This window comes from Physeter macrocephalus, chromosome 18 (genome assembly GCF_002837175.3).
Source record: "Physeter macrocephalus isolate SW-GA chromosome 18, ASM283717v5, whole genome shotgun sequence".
NCBI lineage: Eukaryota > Metazoa > Chordata > Mammalia > Artiodactyla > Physeteridae > Physeter > Physeter macrocephalus.
The window spans coordinates 6,763,409-6,777,584 of NC_041231.1; the positions used below are offsets into that span (position 1 = coordinate 6,763,409).

The 14,176-nt window shown below is 45.6% G+C and overlaps 1 protein-coding gene across 1 annotated transcript in view; it reads right to left on the reverse strand.

The window, feature by feature from the left end:
• The window catches only part of ACAD9 (acyl-CoA dehydrogenase family member 9), a 53,874-nt gene extending 40,479 nt beyond the window's left edge, over nucleotides 1-13,395 (reverse strand). Inside the window, exons 1-2 of the mRNA XM_007109810.4 lie at nucleotides 13,200-13,395; nucleotides 8,594-8,687 (exon numbers count right to left, since the gene is read on the reverse strand). Coding sequence (XP_007109872.2) covers nucleotides 8,594-8,687; nucleotides 13,200-13,349 — 244 coding nt within the window. The 5' untranslated portion in view covers nucleotides 13,350-13,395. The remainder of the gene's footprint in view (nucleotides 1-8,593; nucleotides 8,688-13,199) is intronic.
• Nucleotides 13,396-14,176: the final 781 nt, after the last annotated feature.

Below are 14,176 nucleotides of genomic sequence, written 5' to 3' on the forward strand. Positions count from 1 at the left end.
GGGAGACGCCACAACAGTGAGAGGCCCGCGTACCGCAAAAAAAAAAAAAAAAAAAAAAAAGACAGACTGGCAAACTGGATAAAAATAAACAAGAGCCTACTGTATGCTGCCTACCAGAGACCCACCTGAGGGCAAACACATAGACTGAAAGTGAGGGGATGGAAAAATACATTTCATGTAAACTGAAATGACAAGAAAGCAGGATTTGCAATACTCATATCAGATAAAATAGATTAAAGCAAACGCTATAGAGAAAGATAAAGAAGGACACTATATAATAACAGGATCAGTACAAGAAGAGGATTTTACACTCATCAACATATATGCACCTAACATAGGACCACCCATACATACAACAAACACTAACAGACATAAAGGGAGAATGGATAGGAATACAATACTAGAAGACTTTAATACCCCACTCACATCAATGGACAGATCTTCCAGACAGAATCAATAAGGCAACAGAGGTCCTAAATGATACAACAGAACAGTTAGACTTAATTGATATTTTCAGGACACTACATCAAAAAAACCCAGAATATACATTCATTTCAAGCGTACACAGAACATTCTCTAGGACTGACCACATCCTAGGGCACAAAACTAAACTCAACAAATTTAATAGGAGTACAGAAATTATTTAAAGCATCTTCCTGACCACAATGGCATGAAACTAAAAACCAATAACAGGAAAAGAAACGAGAAAAAAGATTACATGGAGACAAAATACCATGCTACTAAAACACCAATGGGTCAATAAGGAAATTAAAAAGAAAATTAAAAAATACCTTGAGACAAAGGACAAGGAAAACACAACTATGCAAAGTCTATGGGACGCAGCAAAAGCAGTTCTTAGAGGGCAGTTCGTAGAGATACAGGCCTTCATCAAAAAACAAGAAAAAATCTCAAGTAAACAACCTAACCTACCACCTAAAAAGAATTAGAAAAAGAAGAACAAACTAAACCTTACATCAGCAAAAGGAAGGAAATAATAAAGATCAGGGAGAAAATAAACAAATTAGAGATTTTTAAAAAATAGAAAAAAAAAATCAACAAAAGTAGGAGCCAGTTCTTTGAAAGGGTAAACAAAACTGACAAACCTCTGGTCACGCTCACCAAGAAAAGACAGAGAACCCAAATAAACAAGAAATGAAAAAGAAGAAATCTCAACTGATATTGCAGAAATACAAAAGACCGTAAGAGAATACCGTGAACAACTACATGTCAACAAATTTGACAACCTAGAAGAAATGGACAATTTTCTAAAAACATAGAGCCCACCAAATTTAATCAAGAAGAAATAGATAATTTGAACAGAACGATCAATAGAAGAGAAATAGAATCGGTAATAAAAAAAACTTCCTACAAACAAAAGTCCAGGACCCGATGGCTTCACAGATGAATTCTACCAAACATACAAAGAAGAACTTACACGGATTCTTCTCAAACTCTTCCAAAAGACTGCAGAGGAGGGAACACTCCCAAAGACATTCTGTGAAGCCACAATCACCCTGATATCAAAACCAGACAAAGATACCACCAAAAAAAGAAAATTACAGGTCAATATCTTTGATGAATATAGATGCAAAAATTCTCAACAAGATATTAGCAAACCAAATCCAACAATACATAAAAAAGATCATGGGCTTCCCTGGTGGCGCAGTGGTTGCGCGTCCGCCTGCCGATGCAGGGGAACCGGGTTCGCGCCCCGGTCTGGGAGGATCCCACATGCCGCAGAGCGGCTGGGCCCGTGAGCCATGGCCGCTGAGCCTGTGCGTCCGGAGCCTGTGCTCCACAACGGAAGAGGCCGCAACAGAGGGAGGCCCGCATTCCACAAAAAAAAAAAAAAAAAAAAAAAAGATCATACACCACGACCAAGTGGGATTCCTCCCAGGTTCACAAGGATGCTTCAACATATGCAAATCAATGTAATACAAATTAATAAAAGAAAAGTAAAAAACCACATGATCATCTCAATAGATGCAGAAAAAGCATTTGACAAAATTCAGCATCCATTCATGATAAAAACTCTTACCAAAGTGGGAATAGAGAGAACATATCTCAACATAATAAAAGCCATTTATGAGAAATCCCAATATAATACCCAATATAATACAAACGGCCAATATAATACTCAACGGTGAAAAGCTGAAAGACTTCAGACAAGAAAAAGAAATAAAAGGCATCCATATTGGAAGGGAAGAGGTAAAACTGTCACTACATGCAGATGACATGATACTATATATAGATAACTCTAAGGACTCTACACAAAAACTACCAGATCTAATAAATGAATTCAGCAAAGGAGCAGGACACAAGATAAACATTCAGAAATTGGTTGCATTCCTTTACGCTAACAATGAAATACCAGAAAGGGAATGTAAAAAAAAACAACTACCATTTAAAATTGCACCAATTAAAAAAAAAAAAACACCTAGGAATAAACCTGACCAAGGAGGTGAAAGACTTACATGCTGAGAACTATAAAACATTAATAAAGGAAATAAAAGAGGATTCAAAGAAATGGAAAGATATCCCACACTCTTGGATTGGAAGAATTAATATTGCTAAAATAGCAATACTACCCAAAGCAATCTACAGATTTAATGCGATCCCTATCAAATTACCCATGACACTTTTCACAGAAGTAGAATAATCCAAAAATTTATATGGAGCCATAAAAGACCCAGAATTGCCAGAGCAATCCTGAGGGGGGCGGAAAAAGAAAAGCAGGAGGCATAACTCTCTGAGCCTTCAGACAATACTACAGAGCTACAGGGTCTTCCCTGGTGGTCCAGTGACTAAGACTCCACGCTCCCAATGCAGGGGGCCCGGGTTCGATCCCTGGTCAGGGAACTAGATCCCACATGCTGCAACTGAGAGTTTGCATGCTGCAACTAAGTCCTGCATGCTGCAACTAAAGATCCCACAGACCACAACTAAAGATCCCGTATGCCACAACAAAGATTCTGCGTGCTGTAACTAAGACCCGGTGCAGCCAAATAAATAAATATTTTTTTAAAAAACAAAACAAAACTACAGTAATCAAAACAGTGTGTTACTGGTACAAAAAAAGGCATACGGATCAATGGAACAGAAGAGAAAGCCCCCCCAAAAACCCAGACACCTATGGTCAACTAATTTTCAACAAAGGAGGCAAGAATATAAAATGGGAAAAAGACTTTCTCTTCAGCAAGTGGGACTGGGAAAGTTTGACAGCTGCATGTAAATCAATGAAGTTAGAACACACCCTCACACCATACACAAAAATAAACTCAAAATGGCTTAAAGACTTAAACATAAGACATGACACCACAGAACTCCTAGAAGAGAACACAGGCAAAACATTCTCTGACATAAAGCCTACCAATGTTTTCTTAGGTCAGTCTCCCAAGGCAACAGAAAGAAAACCAAAAATAAACAAACAGGACCTAATCAAACTTACAAGCTTTTGCACAGCAAAGGAAACCATAAAAAAAAACGAAAAGACAACCTATGGAATGGGAGAAAGTATTTGCAATGATGGCACTGACAAGGGCTTAATCTCCAAAATATACAAACAGCTCGTACAACTCAACAACAAAAAAACAATCCAAGCAAAAAATGGACAGAAGACCTAAAAAGACATTTCTTCGAAGAAGACATACAGCTGGCCAGTAGGCACATGAAAAGATGCTCAACATCTCTAATCATTAGAGAAATGCAAATCAAACTACAATGAGGTACCACCTCACACTGGTCAGAATGGCCATCATTAGAAAGTCTACAAATAACAAATGCTGGAAAGGGTGTGGAGAAAAGGGAACCTTCCTACACTGTTGGTGGGAATGTAAATTGGTGCAGCCACTATGGAGCACAGTATGGAGATTCCTCAGAAAACTAAAAATAGAATTAACATAGGATCCAGCAATCCCACTCCTGGGAATATATCCAGACAAAACTCTAATCCAGAAAGATACATGCACCCATTATGTTCATAGCAGCACTATTCACAATAGCCAAGACATGGAAACAACCTGAATGTCCACTGACAGATGAATGGATCAAGATTTGGTACATGTATACAATGGAAAACTACTCAGCCATAAAAAAGAATGAAATAATGCCATTTGCAGCAACATAGGTACAACTAGAGATTATCATACTAAGTGAAGTAAGTCAGAATAAGAAAGACAAATACCGTATGACATCGCTTATATGGGGCACTGTTGGTGGGAATGTAAATTGGTGCAGCCACTATGGAGCACAGTATGGAGATTCCTCAGAAAACTAAAAATAGAATTAACATAGGATCCAGCAATCCCACTCCTGGGAATATATCCAGACAAAACTCTAATCCAGAAAGATACATGCACCCATTATGTTCATAGCAGCACTATTCACAATAGCCAAGACATGGAAACAACCTGAATGTCCACTGACAGATGAATGGATCAAGATTTGGTACATGTATACAATGGAAAACTACTCAGCCATAAAAAAGAATGAAATAATGCCATTTGCAGCAACATAGGTACAACTAGAGATTATCATACTAAGTGAAGTAAGTCAGAATAAGAAAGACAAATACCGTATGACATCGCTTATATGGGGAATCTAAAATATGGCACAAATGAACTTATCTACAAAACAGAAACAGACTCACAGACATAGAGAACAGACCTGTGGTTGCCCCAGCGCAGCGGTGGGGGGTAGAGATGAACTGGGAGTTTGGGGTTGGTAGATGCAAACTATTACATATAGAATGGATAAAGAACAAGCTCCTACATATAGCACAGGGAGCTATATTCAATATCCTGTGATATACCATAAGGGAAAAGAATATAAAAAAAGAACCTATATATGCATATAGCTGAGTCACTTTGCTGTACAGCAGACACTGGCACAGCATTGTAAATCAGCTATACTTCAATTAAAAAAGGAAAAAAAAAGACCTATTTACAAAGCAGAAAGAGACTCTCAGACATAGAAAACAATCTTATGGTTACCAAAGGGGAAAGGTGTGGGGAAGGATAAATTGGGAGGTTGGGATTAACACCTACACACTACTATACACAATACAGCTAACCAACAAGGACCTACCATATAGCCCAGGGAACTATACTCAGTATTTTGTAACAACCTATAAGGGAAAAGAATCTGAAGAACAATATATATATATCTGAATCACTGTGCTGTACACCTGAAACTAACACAACTTTGTAAATGAACTATAATTTTAAAAAAGTTTAATAATAAATTTTAATTGTTAAACTTTGAAAAAAAAACTTTTAGAGGTAATGGGTATGTTTATTACGTTAATTGCGCTGATTCCTTGGCAGTAATGTTTACATGTCAAAATTTATCAAACTGTACACTTTAAATATGTGCAATTTATTGTAAATTAATTATACCTCAATAAAAATTGGAAGAAAATAAAAAAGCCTGACAAACCAGATAGTAAGTATAAATAGAAGAACAAGGAACCAAGGAACTAAAAATAGATAGTAGTAGTAAGATAACCACTAGAACAAAAATAGAATAGAAACAAAACATATTTATACACAACTCAGCAACTTTTAAAACTAGAAATATGATAGCTCTGTAGATCAGCAGTTCTCAAACGGTGCCCAGGGGACCCGCCAGACTTCCAGGGGGTCCACAGAAGAAAACTATTTTAATAAAAGAAAGATGCATCTTTGCCTTTTTAATCCTAGTTCTGTCATGAGCCTACAGTGGAGTCTTCCAGGGCCTATGTGGTTTGTATCACAGATTAAATGTAGAAACAGATACAAGAATCCAGCTGTCTTCCAATAAGCCAAAAAATTTGCAAAACTGTAAAACAATGCCCCTCTTCATCAAAAACACTGTTTGTTCATTGCAGCACTATTTACAACAGCCAAGACATGGAAGCAACCAAAATGTCCAACAACAGAGGAATGGATAAAGATGTGGTGGACTTCCCTGGTAGTGCAGCGGTTAAGAATCTGCCTGCCAATGCAGGGGACACACACCAGGGTTCGATCCCTGGTCTGGGAAGATCCCACATGCCGCGGAGCAACTAAGCCCCTGTGCCACAACTACTGAGGCCACGTGCCACAACTACTGAGGCCGTGTGCCACAACTACTGAAGCCCGTGAGGCTAGAGCCCGTGCTCCACAACAAGAGAAGCCACCGCAATGAGAAGCCTGCGCACCACAACGAAGAGTAGCCCCCGCTCGCCGCAACTAGAGAAAGCCTGCGCGCAGCAACGACGACCCAACGAAGCCATAAACAAATAAATAAACTTATTTTTTTAAAAAAATATGTGTCGGGGCTTCCCTGGTGGCGCAGTAGTTGAGGGTCTGCCTGCTAATGCAGGGGGCACGGGTTCGAGCCCTGGTCTGGGAGGATCCCACATGCCGCGGAGCAACTGGGCCCGTGAGCCACAACTGCTGAGCCTGCGCGTCTGGAGCCTGTGCTCCGCAACAAGAGAGGCCGCGAGAGTGAGAGGCCCACGCACCGCGATGAAGAGTAGCCCCTGCTTGCCAAAACCAGAGAAAGCTCTCGCACAGAAACGAAGACCCAACACAGCAAAAATAAATAAACAAATTAATAAACTCCTACCCCCAACATCTTCTTTAAAAAAAAAAAAAAAGATGTGGTACACACATACAATGGAATATTATACAATGGGATATTGCTCAGTAATATACAATGAAATATTACTAAAAATGAAATAATGCCATTTGCAGCAACATGGATGGACCTAGAGATTATCATACGAAGTCCAGTAAGTCAGACAAAGACAAATATCACTCTTATATGGAATCTAATTTTTTAAAAATGATACAAATGAACTTACAAAACAGAAACAGACTTACAGATATCGAAAACAAAGTTACCAAAGGGGAAACGTGGGAGGGAGGGATAAATTAGGAGGCTGGGATTAACATACACACACTACTATATATAAGATAGATAACCAACAAGGATCTACTGTATAGCACAGGGAATTCTACACAAAAATCTGTTATAGGGTTTCCCTGATGGCCAGTGGTTAAGAATCTGCTTGCCAACGCAGGGAACACAGGTTTGAGCCCTGGTCTGGGAAGATCCCACATGCCACGGGGCGGCTAAGCCCGTGCGCCACAACTACTGAGCCCGTGAGCCACAATTACTGAAGCCTGCGTGCCTACAGCCCATGCTCCACGAGAAGCCACTGCAATGAGCAGCCCCTGCACCGCAACGAAGAGTAGCCCCCACTCGCCGCAACTAGAGAAAGCCCGTGCGCAGCAACAAAGACCCAACGCAGCCAAAAAAATAAATAAATAAATTTATAAAAAATAAATAAATAAAATCTTGTTAAAAAAGTAATCTGTGATAACCTATATCATAAAAGAATCTGAAAAAGAATGAACGTATGTATAACTGAAACACTTTGCTGTACACCTGAAACTAATGCATTATAAATCAACTACACTCCAATAAAATAAAAAAAATAGTTTAATAACTGAAAAAAGACATTTTTTATGTTAACGTGATGGGCTTCTTATTTTTAAATGAAGTAATAAATGAACACAGCATTTTAAAAATTCCTCAGTTTTAATTTGTAAAAAGGCACCAGCTGATAGATAAAACCCACACAAACAAAACTCCTTGGGGTCCTGAGCAGTGGGGAAGCACTGCTGTCAATCTGTCATTGCTCAACTCCCCAAGGGACTCCCGTAGGCAGAGGTCACTACCCTCGCTAAGAGCAGTGACCCCTGAGTGAGGGACCCTGCACTCCACACTGGTGCCCTCAACCTATGGTCTGGTGCCTAGATCATCCCTGATTCCTAACAAGCTAAGTACAGAAATCAAGATTAAACCTTCAGAAACATTTACAGCAATTTTACACTGTCACACAACCAAGCACGTGACTGATGTATTCTGTATGTTTTTTTAAGTTCCATTTTTCTAATTGTTCATTTTTATTGTATTTTACAGAAGTGTTAGCCTGCAATAGTTTGAAATGTTTAAAGTGGTCCTTCACCACAGATACATTAAGAAGCACTAAAGTAGGGACTTCCCTGGTGTTCCAGTGGCTTAAACTCTGTGCTCCCAATGCAGGGGGCCTGGGTTCAATCCCTGGTCAGGCAACTGGTTCCCACATGCAGCCAAAAAAAAAAAAAAAAAGGCACTGAACTAGATATGATATAACTAAAGAGCAGTTGGCTTTATTTATTTATTCATTTTGGCTGCGTTGGGCCTTCGCTGCGGTGCGCCGGCTTTTCTCTAGTTGCGGCGAGCGGGGGCTGCTCTTCGTTGCGGTGCGCGGGCTTCTCACTGCGGTAGCTTCTCTTATTGTGGAGCACAGGCTCCAGAGCGCAGACTCAGTAGTTGTGGCGCACGGGCTCAGCTGCTCCGCGGCATGTGGGATCTTCCCGGACCAGGGCTCGAACCCGTGTCCACTGCATTGGCAGGCGGATTCTTAACCACTGCGCCACCAGGGAAGCCCTGGAATGATCTTTTAAGCAAAATATGTCGATAGTACTATTTCTCCATGATTAATGTACACTGCTTCTAATATAAATATCAAAGCATTGCCATTAAAATGGAAATCGGTAACGATAAAGAAAATCATACATACCCTCTTCAGTGAAGAATTTTTCTACAGGTCCCACAAACTGATTAATTTCATTAAGTTCCTCTTGGCTAACTTCTGGAAATGGGAAAACTTCTTTCTAAAAATGAGAAACATGTAGTAAAAATTTAATTTTTGGCAACTTCCCACAGTGGCAATATCAACCCAAAGGGAAGGAAAAAGACTTGCTAGTTTCCACATCGGCTGGCAGGGCCTTACTCGCTGAAAGAACCGGAAAGCAAACCTCAGAAGGAGCTTAACACAAGGAATGGCGTTAGACTCCAGCGCCTTGGTTCATCCTCCTCCCTGACCCAAACTTGTTCCTAATACTGGTCAGCTTGCCCCATGGAGCAGAGAGCCTGGAATAACATTTCACACCCCAGTCTGGGCCCTGATTTGCAGCTTACTAACTGGGCAGCCTTAGTCACATCCCATCACCTGTCCACACTGCCGTTTTCTCACCTATGATGAGCAGGTAACATTTACTCAAGGTCGTTGTGAGGACCACGGAAGATAACGGATGAGCAAGCTCTTTACCAAAACACAGAAATCCACCTCAGTTATCCTGTGAGCTCAAAGATGCTGCCACCGACAAGAACGTACTGTGGTCACGGGTCTGACACCTTGCCGGGCTCCCAGCTGGCTGCTCGCTCCAGCACCCGCCCGTCCTGCCTGATGATCCCTCCTCCGTGTGCTGGGCAGGGCCACCAGAGGAGGCCCAGCCGAGGAGCCAGATCAACCGGAACGCAGCCCTGGCTCTGCCGATTCTTAGACGTGTGATGGGCAAGTCACACCCCTTCTCGGTGTCAGTTTCTCTCCTGCTACAGGTGATGCCTCAGAATGCAGCTGTGAGGCTCAAAGGAGATGAGGTGTCCTGAACACGAAATAGCTGCAATTATCTGTAATGGGTACTGGCTCTGCTCCTGTCCCCACAGCCTGGAAAGCGACTCCGCTTCAAGTCTACCTCAGACTGACAGAGGAGCGGACAGTGTTTCCAACTGACCCTGGATTCCCAAGCAGGCCATCGCTATACGCTGCCTAAAATCATCCCGCTGTGCCTTCTGGCTTTTGGGCTCCACCCCCCCATTAGCTGCCGGCGTGACCCAAGTATCTGGATTCGACCGACACCTGCTGAGAAGTGATGTCCCAGGCCCTAAGCTGCCCCCAGGAGCCCTGCCTCTCCTCACAGCACCTCTGACCAAGCGCCTTGAGAAAGGTCTTCAAAGCAGAGGAGTCCTGTCTCCTCTCCAGCCCGGTAAATAATCAGCCACTCTAGTTACAGGCTCCCAAATCTACTTCTTCTCTCCGGCCACCTCTACAGGTGATAGGTGGGTACCATGCCCAAACTTAAAGGAAGCCCTGCCTCCAGGCCACCTTCGACCCCGCCCCTAAGGTGGTCTACAAGGAAATTATGCTGAGCTGTCACCACCCCGCAGCCGCTTAGAACAAAGCCGGCTCTTTAGCCGAATGTAGAGGCCACGTCCACTGCGCCGGCCTGCTCGGGCTCACCTGGGCCTGGTGCAACGGCTGTTAGAGGGAGATGATTCTGGTACCAGCGAGCAGCCAGGTGAGAGGAGAGAACAGGCTGGGAACCAGGTGGCCTCAACGGCAACCAAAGGACAACTGTCCCCAGGAGAGAGATCTCGAGCACATGTGAGAACAAATCTCTGATGGCAGTGTTCAGAGTCTAAATGGGGTGCCTCATGGGTGATGGGTTCAATTTCATCAGCACTTTTCAAATTTTTGAAAGTACCACCGGTTTTTCAAATAAATCCAGTGCAGAAACCAAATATGCAAAACAGATGCAAGCCAAGCTGCTCCGGCTGAGGCTGTGAACGGGGAGAAGTGTCACCCAGATCCCTCCCACCTGACTCCCCCACTGGTCCCTGCAGCAGCCCTGGGGGTGCTCTCAGGAACAGCCTGGGTCAAACTGAGGCCAGGGGGACAGCTGCTGGCCTGCGTGATCAAGAAGGTCTCCTTCTATTCCGAGATTCTAAGCATCTCGGACACGACGTTGCGGCTCAAACCCCAACAATGATGAGAGAGACGATGTCTGCCTGAACCAGGGAGGTACCGGTGGAAGTGCTTAAAAGCTGTCAGACTCTAAATAGAACCTGAACGTAGAGAAAACGGGATTTGCTGTCGGATGAGATGTGGATTATGAGAACAGGAGGTGTCAAAGCTGACTCCAGGTATTTGACCTGAACAAGTGGAACAGCAGAGTCACCACCCTCTCTGATAAGAAGAGCAGGAGGAGGCTTCCCTGGTGGCGCAGTGGTTGGGAGTCCGCCTGCCGATGCAGGGGACGCGGGTTCGTGCCCCGGTCCGGGAGGATCCCACGTGCCGCAGAGCGGCTGGGCCAGTGAGCCGTGGCCGCTGAGCCTGCGCGTCCGGAGCCTGTGCTCCGCGACGGGAGAGGCCACAACAGTGAGAGGCCCGCGTACCGCCAAAAAAAAAAAAAAAAAAAAAAAAGAAGACGAGCAGGAGGAAAGACATGATTGGGCGGAGAGACCAGGAGCTCAGCTTTGGGTGGGCTAGACCGGCGATGCCTAGTGACATCCAAGCGCAGCTTTTGGGTAGAAAGGTAGATATGAAGAGTATGGAGTTCAGGGGAGAAATCTCAGCTGGAGAAATAAATGTGCATCTTCTGGATACTGAAAGCATGATACGGAATTAGATTATCAGAGGGATGCTTGTAGATGAAAAGAGAAGTCCACAGACTAAACCTTAGAAAACTTAAACTCCGACTGAGCTGGTTGGAAATGTTGTCTAACGTTTGGACTTGTCAAGGAGCCAAGAAGGAATCAATGTCCTTGAGTAGCTGAGAAAGCTTGGGGTACAGCTGGCCTTTGCTGGGAGCGGACGGTTCCCCCACATCAATGCAGAGAATGCAGACCACATGGGCACACACGTGGGGAGGAGGGGGTAAGCGCGGTGGTAGAAGTTCTTATCTGACTGTGTGTATTTTGTCAGTGAAACAGGAAGCAAAGCCGACAGGTGAGAGTGAGGATGGGGGAGGTGGCGCCATAGGTTTGGAGAAAGAGGAGCATGAAATGAGACAGGCTGGGACCTGGGACTCTTTGCTGCAGTGCTGCCATCATTGCATCTGGACACACCTCTCCTTGAGCAAGAAAACACAAAGAAACTGTATGGGACTAAAAATAACTGCGTGCATGCGCAGTTGGGGCAAATTCTGGATCCAACAGATACAAAAAGACCAAAAAAAAAAAAAAAAAAAAACCAACTGCCACTTTTGAAGAGCCTGGAGCAAAAACAAGGTACCCCACATGCCCCATGCACACAACACCACCTAAGGAGTGGACAAAACATCTAAGCCACCCCTCCGGCCTGAACCCTGGACACATTTCTACCCTCACCCCATATAAGAAACAAGTTTGCCGCCCCCGTCCCCCGCCCCGGGGATTGAGCGAGCAAGGGAACATGCTGTTCTTGCTCCCCCCTGCTGCAGCAGAGGCCCCGATAAAGCCTTGCCTGAATTTCGTGTCTGGCCTCTAGTAAATTTCTATTTCTTGGGGAAGGCCCAAAACCCCGGTCGGTAACAGAAAAACGTGTGTTCTTTCTTCCCCAAGCTGCTGGGAGCCACGGGGGTCCCACGACAGAGCACCACACAGCCCCAGGTTCTGGAGGAAACGGCTTCCCTAACTTTAAGCCCTAGCTCCGTACTTCTAGCAGGGCAAACCACTCCAGTCAGAGCGTCTGCACCTGTAATGCCTGACGACCTTAGAGAATGTCCGAGAAGAACCAGGGAATAACTCCTGAAGTAATACAGAATCAGCCAACATTCCAGCCAAGCTCAAAGCACTTTACCCACATTTTTCTTTGGCTTGCGGGCCACCTGTAGGAGGGGGCGAGGGCTGTTTTTACTCCTATTTTCTGTATGAGAGCTCTGAGGCACTTCACAGGAGTTATTAGCCCAAGGTCACAAGACTAGCAGGTGTTGACGCCAGCACCGACTACTCATTCTGCTGCTTCACGAATCTGTACCGCCTCTTAACAGTTTAAAAAGCATTTCCGCGTATATACGTCTCGTTACAACACATCTGAGACGCAGACACATCGCAAGCTCCGTTTTAAGGCCGAAAGAACTAGGACTCAAAGTCATAGAGTCAAGGTCAAATCCAAGTCTTCTGACTATAAGAGTCCGGTGAGTGCTTAGTAACACGAGGTCGTGCGACCCGTGGAAGGGACGGGCGGGGAAGGCACGTTTGAGCCGGGCTTCTGGGGAACCTGAAAGGTGGGGTGAGGCGTTGAGACTCGGCCGTGGAAGCCAACAGAGGGAGCAGCGGCATGGTCTGGGCTGTGCTTAGCAAACAGGAAACCCCCTCCCGCCCCCCCCAGTTCGCGGCCGGAGTGCTGAGTTGAGGATCACTTAGCGACCACCTCGCCTAGGGTTTCCCAGGGTGTCCCGGCAGGCGTTAGCTGGAAAACAGGTCAAAACCATAGCTCCTCAGAGCCACAGGGTTAGCACGCCCGCCCGCAGATGCGTTTCTAAGGCAGGTGTGGGGACTTCTAACCAGGCTCGACCGGGCCCTTCCCGCAAAGGGCAAAAGGCGAGGAGGAAGGGCAATGGCCGGCCAGGGCTCGGCGTTACCTTCTCGATTTTGCCCAGGAAGAGCTCCTTGGCGAAAGCTTGGCTCGGTGAACTGGTGCGCAGCGGGCGCCGACTCGCGGTGAAGGCCACCAGGGCACGGCACAGGCGCGCCGCCGCCGCCGAGCGCAAGAAGAGCCCGCAGCCGCTCATGCTGCCCCGAGTCGCTCTCGCCGCCGCTGCTTTCCCAGCGCCTTAGTCACTGGCCCCGGGATCGCGCCTCCCGATGACGCCACCCACCTGCGTCGCCCCGCCGGCCGCCAACGCGCTTGCGCGGCCTCGGGGCGGCGGCGGCGGCGGCGGGCTGTTTTCAAACACCTGCAGTGGTTGCCTAAATGCCGTAAATTACCAGCCGGGGCAGCGTCTCTGGGAGCCGGAACCTAAGCGGTGGCCCAGCTGCCTCCACTTGCCTCCCTCTCGCCAGTTGGGGCGACGAGGACATGGTGGAACTACAAAGCGGGGGGTGGGGGAAATTCACGATATTGGTTGTCTCTGGAGGGAGCGCACACACGGGTTACGGTCCTTGCTTTAAGTGGGTGGTTGATTGGTGAGGATTCCTTTGTTTTTGCTTCATAGCTTACGTATTTGTCACATATATGGGGGGTGGGGAGAAGAAAAGGAAAGAGATATTCCACCAGAGAGGTCTGGATAAAACCCTGTAGTTACTACGTCCCTGGGAAACGCCAACCTGGAAGGGCAAGGGTGGGAGGGAATGGGCGAGAAGCTGGAGCTGGGGCCGGTGGCGGGGACGGGATAGGGGGGAGGGCGCCCCCCTCCCCACACCCAGCGATGCCCTGAAGGCCCTCCTCACCTGTGCCTGCGCCCTGCCTGTCGCATTTACAGGGCAGTAACAACACGCCTTTTTCTCATTGGAAATGCTCTCTGCCACCGTCAATATTCAGAGAGCAGTGGGAAACGCATTCAGCTCAGCGTGCTGTGCCAGACCCAATAAAAGGTACACACTGTTTGGGTCAAGACTT